Source organism: Hippocampus guttulatus, chromosome 1, assembly GCF_054856545.1.
Source record: "Hippocampus guttulatus isolate MCC_2025c chromosome 1, RoL_Hgut_1.0, whole genome shotgun sequence".
Taxonomy (NCBI): Eukaryota; Metazoa; Chordata; class Actinopteri; order Syngnathiformes; family Syngnathidae; genus Hippocampus; species Hippocampus guttulatus.
Genome location: NC_141261.1, coordinates 10228171 through 10238588, shown reverse-complemented (window position 1 = coordinate 10238588; position 10418 = coordinate 10228171). Strand labels below are relative to the sequence as shown.

At 41.3% G+C, this 10418-nt stretch overlaps 2 protein-coding genes across 2 annotated transcripts in view; both read right to left on the bottom strand.

Moving 5' to 3' along the window:
* Positions 1-52: 52 nt before the first annotated feature.
* Positions 53-7636, bottom strand: fam50a (family with sequence similarity 50 member A). Its single transcript, XM_086108710.1, has 13 exons — positions 7344-7636; positions 7128-7212; positions 6875-6974; positions 6606-6763; positions 4950-5026; positions 4621-4687; positions 4453-4514; positions 4285-4361; positions 3304-3358; positions 3134-3182; positions 2698-2768; positions 2244-2354; positions 53-228 (listed from the first exon to the last, which is right to left on the bottom strand). The coding sequence occupies exons 1-13, from the start codon at positions 7452-7454 to the stop codon at positions 220-222; spliced, it is 1032 nt and encodes a 343-aa protein (XP_085964836.1). The 5' UTR covers positions 7455-7636; the 3' UTR covers positions 53-219.
* A 2173-nt stretch (positions 7637-9809) lies between these two features.
* arhgap4b (Rho GTPase activating protein 4b) overlaps positions 9810-10418 on the bottom strand; it is a 34478-nt gene continuing 33869 nt past the window's right edge. Inside the window, exon 24 of the mRNA XM_086108697.1 lies at positions 9810-10022. Coding sequence (XP_085964823.1) covers positions 9978-10022 — 45 coding nt within the window. The 3' untranslated portion in view covers positions 9810-9977. The remainder of the gene's footprint in view (positions 10023-10418) is intronic.

Below are 10418 nucleotides of genomic sequence, written 5' to 3'. Positions count from 1 at the left end.
GACTCAAGACGCATTATCATCCTCTATTTACAGCCAATAAGAAGAGGTCATCTCCAAGTGTCATGACAGGTACAATTTAATAAGCAATATTTACACTTAGAAAAGCAGGTTTACATGGGAGGTAATGAATGAGGGTTTTTTAAGCATCACAGGGAGAGAGTCCAACTGTAGAAGGGCGCGGTAGAGTTACGCTTGAAGACAGGAAAAGTTCACTGAGCTTCACCGGATCTGGAAAAAGACAACAGAGGGAAAGAGGTGTTATGTTGGAATGCCAACCAAAGTGCTAATTTGAAGCAGTCAGACTTGTACGGTGGTACCTCGACTTACGAAAATCAATGGTTCTGGAAGAAATTTCTGAACCAGAAAATGTTGTAAGTAAAGACGCGTTTTTCCATGTAAATGCCCTTATCCGTTCCAAGCCCCCCCAAAATTCTGACATAAATGTTTCCTAAAGCATAAAAATGCATCAAAATATGTAACAAATGTATGTTATAATTAGATTATTTCACAATAAATGAGAGTTGTGATGATCATTTAACTTTGAACTGCGTCTTCATTGTTTTTTGCCCTCTTTATTTCATATTCTCTCTCAGAAGTGGTTTTTGCCTGGCATTTTGTCGGCTTTTAACAATCCTTCGAAAATGTCCAAGGCAAACATCAGAATAGTGAGCGATCGCCCGACTGGTGAACACTTTATCTGGGTGATTCACATTTAAGTAAAGGAGATGACACTATTTGTGATACACTCTCGGCTGAGTGGCCACTTTATCCCTGAGAACATCCCGTTTGAGGCCTCAACAATGGCTGTACTGTTGACCAACTGCCAGATGTCGTCTTGGCCTCATGAGGTCAAAATAGCAACAACGTGATTGAACCAGGAACTGTACAGTGTTCATCATTACAAGAAGGCTAATTGTGAGTTGGATGTTCAGCTCCGATTTAATGAACAATAAGTACCGAAACACGAATGCTCGATTCACACTGCAGGTCTTAACGCTCAATTCAGATTTTGGAGTGAAGTCCAACTTTTTGCGTGCGCTCGGTGTGTGAACATATGGGTCGCAAAGTGACCTGCATGCGCTGAAGAAGAGACGACATAATTCACAACTTTGTGTTTACGGAAGGAAATGTGTGGTCCAGCGCGTAGTTGCCACGGACGTGGAAGGGGCTCTTTTTTTTTGGGGCGTCGTCTCACATCTACAGAGGAGTGATGTGAGCGGAGGTATAAATATTTTCGGAAATTAGGTGAGGCTTTTCGATCCCATTTCCTAGAGAGGTCACTAAAGACTACATCATGTCATTCGCGGCATTGATGAATGAAGCGTCTGTGCGGATGAATTGCGACTACCATCACAAACGGCCGCTTTTATCAATGCCAGATACCAGGTCAATGCTGTTACACGTCACAACTTTGCAAATTTACGGACAATCAAAAAGTCAATTTCCCTCCCAAGTCCTCTTTCATCGACTTGCGCGGAGCTCATCTGATGTCTGGGTCAGATATATGCGACAAGGTCCTTTTGACTGCGGTCGTATTGTAAAAATATCCGCAACGCATCAGAGGTCCAGGTCGGATTTGAAAAAGAAAAAAAAAAAAAGAAAAATCTGAATTGAGACGTTCATTAATTACAAAACAATAATAATAATAATAAATTATACAAAATTATAAAATAAAAACATCTGATCCAGGTCACATATGTTAAACAATTTTCAATCAGTTGGATTTGCCTGCAGTGTGAACCTAGACTTAGTTCACCTGTAAAGTTTTTAGCGTCTCTTAGGCTCCTTCACTCGTAAGCTGAATCTCAATAACTTTGAGTGAGAACTGTGTATGTATTCATTTTTTTTCCACACTTGTGACAATTCAATTTGTTGACAATTCAGATGCGTCGTGTCCATCACCCTGCAATATGTCTGAATGATCTCATACGTGGCTACATTTATTTTTACACTTGCATGAAAGTTACGAATGTTAACCCATTACTGAAAACATTGCCGGTGCAATTTGGAAAGGTGTACTAACTCGAGCTTACTTGTGCAGTGGCAGACTTCTTTTTTTTTTCCAAATGCTGCAGAACTATACGGATATTCCAAATGTACACGTGGGCAGATGATTTGCTTGTTGGTGAGTGGGCACAACGAGTGAGGTTGACCAACATGCAAGCTCTGAGCCAGACATACTGTATAGCGGATGCAAATTCGAAATGACGCTCAAGGACCTGCGGAAGAAAACCAAAGCTCACCGTGTACTTGTCCCATTTCTTCTCAGGGTCGTACGGCTCCCAACGGCTGGCGGGGAAGATGTGCTTGTTCTTCTCGTACCAGCTCCTCAGCACGACTTTACCTGCGTGAGACTTAAGGACAGAGAGAGCACAATTGCACGGAGGTTGACTTGGAAAGATCTCTTTTTAAAGCCTGGATGCTCCGAGGTTCCATTTAGATGGACTCATAGCCAAAAACAACAGCAACAAAAAAAACGCTATTAACCACCCAATAGATTTCTTACTGGAAAGAATCTTACATAGCAACGATTATATTTGATGGCTAATATCTTCATTTTGCCGTGTCTACTGCAGACCACAAACTCTCAAAACAACTCAGGAACTTCATTCAAGTTTTTCAATGACCCGTTTTGTGCACCGAGCTCAAATAGAAACACATTCCGGCACATTATAACCTGCTCACGATGGTCTTTACCTCATCTTTCTCGACAGTGGCATCATTGACCAGGCGGATGTCATCGTGGACGTCAAAGCTGAAGAGAGGACCTGTTGGGGTAGGAACAAATAAGTCTACTAAATAAGGGCAGACAGTAGATCTATGTGCTTTTCTTTGTTGGGTGCGCAGTCATTGGAGTCGTAAATGTAGGCGCACGGAAAACGCAAGCGTAAATTGTGTCTTTTCTTCGGTGCAGGAGTGTATGTGTGTGTGAGATGCAGGCAAGCGATGAAAAGAAGAGTAGGAAGGTTCCTCAGAAGAAAATGTGCGATGAAATAGGAAAGCCACAACACCAAATGCTCACACTTCAATTCACAATAAACCCACCACACGCAACGTGATGAGCACTTGGGCAGGAGAACGAGATCCAATACGAGAGCGAAATCTTTGGTTGCCCTTCGCAAAGACTGCTTACCTGATTTGCCCCTGGCTTTGGTCACAATGAAATCATAAAAGCTGTGATGCTAAATGTGACAGAAAGGGGGGTGGGCGTGAGAATTCCAAAGTATTAAAGGCATTATCTTTTTTTAATGAAACCATTTCATGTGTCGTAAACTAATGAAGGGAGCAATTTAGGCCACTTACATGTGGGATGATCAAATCTTCTTTAATATACATCAGCTGCTCAACTCCAGCAGACCTGCACAGAGAACAAGGCCTCCTTCTGTTTAGCAAATGTCCAATTGCCCTGGAATCACCCGGCATCTCAACAATTTTTGGAAAATAATCTAATTGCGATTGTTTATTTCAACCCCCCCCCCCCCCCCCTCGATAATGCCATTACGATTTAATGTGGTTATTTTGTTCTGGTGTCTTTTTGAAAAACTGCAGCCGCATTGCAATAATTCGTGTCAGATTTATGATAGCTATAATGTTTTGGTTTTACAGGTTAGGCTGACCTTCAAACCAAGGCAAATGAACGCCATACACTTATTTAGCTACTTTTGCTAACTGACGAAACATGTTAGCTTGCAGTCTTTGAGGTGTTTGCGACCGCAACTTCACAACATTTGACCAAACAAGTGTGGCGTGAATCTAAATCGGTCTGGTAAATCATAAATCAGGTTACAACAAAAACGGAAACAAATGTGTGGCTTTATTTCAGCTTTCCATGTTTCACGGAAAAATGTTAGCGCGGACTGCAATTCTTAAGGACTAACCTTACCTAGACACTAAATAAATACATAAATTATATGTTTAAATAAAATGACAAGCATTCTGACTGACCAAAATGCAATTGCAGCCTTTGCGATTATGAAAATTGAATTCTATCCAACTGCAATGTTCATTTGAATTCCATGACCGGTTATTGTTCAGCCCTACTGGAAACGGAGTCAATCATGCCTCTGATTTCCTGAAGCTAATCATAATCACGCAGCATTGCTTCATCAACTCGTCATCATGACTGAAGTTGCACGGAAGAAATATTCATCCGTGCCAAGTCAAACAGTTGAAGAGCTGCCAGCCGCCATCGCCCTTGACAAATTCGGTTCAGTTGTCAAAAAGCAAGTCATGACCCCTTACACGAACCCCGACAAACCAAACAAGGTCATCTCCTCCTCTGACCTGAGCTCACTGAAGTCCTTCCTTAGGACTTCCAGGGCCCTCTGCAGAAAGTTCTGGATCGTGTTTCCCTTCTTCATCTGAATCGGAAATAAAACACGACGAGAGCATGAGAGCGACGAATAGAGGAAAGCTTTGGCAGAGCTTTTCAGCGCGGCCAGTGTGCCACACCTTGACGGTCTTGCGATGGCCAGATCCATCCCAGTAACTGAAGGTAATCTCGATCTCCTCGCCTGAGCGATAAAAACATGCATATGTGCAAATATTTTATTGGGACAAAACTGACCGTAAATGAGCCAAAAAGTCGATGAGAGTGTTTGGTGCATTTGAAAAACACACTCTTGATCTTCTCTTGCTTGAGCTCCCACTCCTGTCTGAGCTCTTCTCTGAGACGATTCTCTTCCTCCTGAACACCAAAAAGGAATCAGAATTCGTTGAAAGAGATCATCGTGGAGTTAAGGACCTTTATTTGCACAACACTTAATCATAATATTATCATTTCAATAAACAAAGTTGAACACAGATAAATACAAATATGCAAACACTGTTTCCACCCATCTCTGCAGGTGTTCACGTTTTCAAATGATCACGTCTGGAAAATGTCTCGTAAATTACAATGGCACATCACTGGTGAGAAAAGGGCATGCGGGATAATTCTTGAAGCATACTTCTCGGTCGCGATCAGGAAGGAAACTTGTGTCCACATCAGGATTTTTCCCAAGCTTCTTCTTCTTTACGGGGACATCTAGAAGAGAAGATATGTCCGTCTTTATATACAAGAAGAGTTGTGTATGACAGGAAAAGAATGAAGACACACTTCTTCTATGAAATCAAAAAAATGACGTTTCTATTCGGGCTGCAGCTATCAAATTAGATTAGAATTGAGTATTAGAAATGAAAATGCCACCAATTACTCAAGCGGAAAAATGCTTTTTCATTATTAAACAATCCCAAATAATTCATAACGGAAATGACAGGCCCGTTAAATAGACCAAGCAATTGGGCTTGTATTTCTGCAAAAGCTACAGGTAGAGTATTTATTCCAACACAAACGTGTGCGTTCGGGAAAAGAGACAAGACATTTAACACTAAGTTTTTCTGCTATTTCTAGTATCTAGTAGTGGTGCAACGGACCAAAAAAACTCAACAGTTCAGATTGATTTTGTCTTTATTCATTTTGTAAAACACCTTTGCGCGCATATATATGTGTGTGTGTATATATATATATATATATATATATATATATATATATATATATATATAATTAACTCAGTGTCAAAAATGCCTGTTTAGATTTTACAAACACAACTTTAAGTGTCATTTGCAATATAAGGCAGGATACTTTATTTTTTACATTGACATGAATGGAAAACAAGATCTAAACGGGGCAATTTAAGAAATGAAAGCAAAATAAGAAATGAAAGAAAGCAAAGCAACAGCCGCCGGACTACTTCCTGTTGCAAGCCTGTGGCCGCAAACGCTAGAGAATTCTCCCTTTTCATACAATGATGGCATCATTAATTAGTCTTTATGTCCTTGGTTAACAACTGAACATTATTTTGGTCTTGTGTTGATGTTGGGAGCAAGTATGTAATGGCAATAAAAATTGTGACAAGGCAAGCCAAATTGTTGAAAAGACGAGTCAAGCTTGCAGTCACACCACCCCGTGGGTCAATTTCAAAATAAACGTCACACCAAAGTTAATGTATTGGCATCAATGTATCATTTGGTAAATTTTTATTTTGAAGTTAGCCTTGTCATTTGACGGCATGTTACATTATGTTAACAGCTTCCTTGACATGTCTACATGACGGTGCACACACCAAATCACCTGTTACCTGAAACAAAAACAAAAAATGTCCTTTTTTTTTTTTTTAATTTAAGGTACCCGAGTTACTCGAGGACACATTTCATCTCGAGCAGCTACTTGTGGGGGGGATAGGGAAGGGTGCCTATGCCCATAGTCACATTAGTCTGGGTGGAAAAATGATTAAATTATTGAGAAATAAAGTTCTGAAATCAATGACCTGGTAAAAACAGCGCCTTTCTATGCGAATCCATAACTTTTGAATGGCTATGTATATGAACTCTTGTGTGCTTTCAATTTCATGAAATTGTCTGGGTGACCACAAACGTTCAAACGGTAGTGTACCTAATGTTTTGGCCGGTGATGATTTGGCTAGCTCTCATGACTGCGAAAATCCTGGACCAGATTCACAGAATTCTAACCAATGATTTTAATGTAATATACGGTATACATTAAATGGCGGACAGACCTAGGACCTGATCCAAAGCACTGTAACAATTCTTAAGTTAGAACTCACATTCCTGCTCTTCTTCTTCGTCGTCGTCGTCTTCTTCCTCTTCCTTTTCATCCTCCTCCTCTTCATCCTCACCGTCATCTTCAGGATTAAACGATAAACTGGCAATCTTCCTTTTCTGTTCTTCTTTCCTCTTTTTTTCCTTCTGCTTCTCGAGCTTGCTGCAAAGTGATAAGAACGTGATAAACAATTTGACAAACACCACGCAAAGAACGAATGGAAGTGGGATCATTGCTGCATCATGAATACACAGCACAAGAGTTTTAACTCACAGCTGGAGCTCTTTGGATTGCTCCTTCTTTGCCAGCTGCTTCTCGCGCTCCTTCACAAGAGCCTCCTGCTTGGCTTTCATATCATTCAATGTCACCAGACCTAATCAAGACATTAGACATGACAAAAACCAGATCCGTTTTAGTCTTTACAGTACATTGTTTTAAGACTTAATCCGCCACTTATTTTTTTTTTTAGATGAAGGCGCGTGCGGAACAATGTCTTGACTTGTTAGGTGAATACTGATTAACATACCAACGGTACTGGACTTCAACTCTGCTTCCACAGCATCATAGTGAGCTGAGAACTTCTTGTCAATGTTGGATTTGACCATATTGTCCTGCCAGAAGCATACAATGGAGAAGAGAAACACACATGGCTGTGGATCGGTAGCAAGAGTTAAAGCACCCTTATACAGCAAACAGAAACATTTCAGACAATGGCTACTATCTAAGTGTACGGGTTGCAAACCTCTGCAATCCTCTGTTTAAGTTGTTCAAGTTGTTCCCTCTCCTTTTCTCGTTTTTTCATTAGCTGCATAGCTCTCCCAGCCTCGCTGGCGGCTCCTTTGTATTGTGCCATGTTGCTTTGTTCTTTTTTTAAATGTTACTCCCAAAAAAGTAAAGAATGCAAATGTCACAGAATGATATACACACGAATGTGTAAAAACAATATCAACAACAACAACAACAAGGATCCCCCCCCGCAATCGTAAACTATTCTTGCTCGCAGAACACAACAATAAAAATGGCGACGGCAAGATGCATGCTGGGTAGGCGACAGGTTGCGTTCACGGACTGATCAAAGCTCGTAATTAAGACGATCCAACGCACCGAATATAAATATTTTCCAGGAACATCCCGTCCATCCATCCATTTTTCAACCGACTTATCCTAAACATATAGTGTATACTATGAATAAAATTACTGATTATTATTATTGTTATTATCATTATTTATTGTGTACAGTTATTCTGTGCATGCAAATACTTCATGGTTTTCTACTCTCTTCCCTCCAAATTTTGCTGATGTAAATTGCGAATTTCTCCATTGTCAGACAAATAAAGGTTTTCTTATCTTATTTATTAAATAATTACGAACTACAAATAGCAGGGGCAGCCTTCAAGTTTGTTTCTTCAAATTGTACATGGTCATTTCAGGAGTTTCTGCTCAAACACACACACGCGCACACACGCACTCATTTGAGTCAGGTGTGTTGGAGTCAGGAGCAGTGGCGGTTCTGGGGGGGGGGGCAACGGGGGCCAGTGCCCCTGTAGCACCGATTCTGGCCCCCCCCTGTGCCCCCCCCCCTCCGAGCGCAGATTACGCAGTCGTGCCGAGTCGCCGACGCGAAAGGTGGAACCAAAGTGCGTGATTTAACATTCTAGTCGGACCCTTTAGTGCGCTGCGCCATTTAAAAATGAGCGGGAAAATGAGAAGCAGTCCGCAGAGAAGGAAATTACCACTACACGAGTGCTATTTGCGTGTGTGTGCGCGCGTGTTTGTGTGTGCGTGTGTGTGTGTGTGTAACTTTTTTAGTCTCCCTTTTTATTTTAATTTTTATTTAACAGGATCAATATATAAGACATTGCCTTTTAAAATTTGGATAATTATATGCATGTAAAACATCTAGCTTCAGTGTATTTGCAATTTTTGTCCCCGGCAGGCTGGTACCATATCATCCCCTGGCTTGAATATTCTCAACAGACGTATTGTTACGCTTGCAGACATTTTAGCCCTCCTAATACTGTTTTTTTCTCATCACTGTAATGTTATGACTACAATTTCAAAGTCTGAAGAAATAAAAAGTCAAATAAGATTTCGAATCTGTCTTTTTGGCCCTGGGTTGAATGTGCCCACCCATCAAAACCCCTGGCCCCAGCCCGGCCCCCTCAGTGAAATTGATCCAGAACCGCCCCTGGTCAGGAGAGATATAAAACATGCAGTACCGGGTTTGGACACCCCTTTTCTACTCTATCTAGTTTGAGAGTACAGTGTCACAAATAGTAAATAATGTGCTGTTCTACAGTTGTACCAAACTTGCAGACAGGCAAGAATAGCCAAGAATGTGCCACTGAGGAAAGCAAAGGGCACAGCCAACAACAAGGAGAGGAAGCGATATGTCCACACACGAGTCTTCTCAAAGCCAACAGCACTGTAAACCCACACTTGCTCAATGGTATGAGGTGCTGCTGTCTCCACGAGAACATCACTGACCACCATCTGAACACAAGAAACAACATGCAAGTCAAGGAACGTGGCACAGATGAAGACCAGGATAAGGATATTATATACATGTACTTATGTACAATTTAATTATTTATTCGATTTAATAATTCAAGTTAGCTTATTTAATGTGCTGATTCTGCAAACAAAAACAACTATGTTGTGTTGTTATGACTTTCAGTAATGGGTGTCCAATATTTTGCTTGCTTAGAACCTGGCTGCATCCCATCTGACATTGGTCCAGAGGCGGAGCTCTCTCTGGACCGGCCACCAGGCAGTCACAGGCATATTAAACTTTATAGTATACAGTATGTATTAGAGTTTTAAAACATTTATAAAAAGTTACAGAATCCAAAATTTCAAAAGTAAAAAGGTGAACCAACAAAAATTTATCTGGACTCATCACTCGTCACCATGAAGCAGTAGAAACGCATGTCTGCTCCTATGTGTATTCGAAATACATATACAGGTATTGATGTGCCACAGAATTTAAATTTTTTTTTTTAATAACTCAAACATCACCTTGTTTGAATTTTAATTTTACATGCAGCAAGGCCACTGCAAAAACATAGAGCAGCAGAATGCCTCAATACATGCAGACACATAGTGAATGACATGAATACATATGAGACCTTTAGGTGCTGGTTGATACCACGAGGGTCCCGGTTGACAGGTTGGGCGAGTGAGGGAGTGGTCTGCGTTGCGCACGGTGCATCTGGATGTGCACTGAGCACGGGAGTTGCGGCCTTGGATGCAAATTCCGGGGGAGGAGGAAGAGTGTTGATCTCTTCCACTGCCGCATCGTCTTCGTATGTGTCATTGATGGGGCACTCCGCCATACAGTCGTCGCTTGCCATCATCACCCTCACAGGAAGAATGCTCAAGCATGGCACAGTTGAGATATCATCTGATCCCGTCGAGTTTCCTGCACGCGCACACATACATGCCCACACACACATCCTTCTAGCAGACATGTGAGGTGCAAGTGGCATTACCACCTGTTCTCGAGGCCCTAAAAAACGGTGTCCCACCAAAATCTGTTAATAGCCGCGGCTCATTTTGAAATGACCCATCTACTTTGGTCTTTCTGAAGGGAACTGATCACACTCGCGATTAGAAATGAGCATTTTACTTGTGCTACACTAGTGTGATGAGCTTCATCCTGCCTTGGTGTATTCAAGCAAGTCTCACATTGATTCGCAGTTGATTTTGGAAGCTCATTAAAGATGACGAGATGGCTACGTGCACGTGTAAGGCCTACACCTATTCAACATCAATTGTAATCCACAGGTCTGTTATTGTTAAGAAGTTAGTGGAGCGT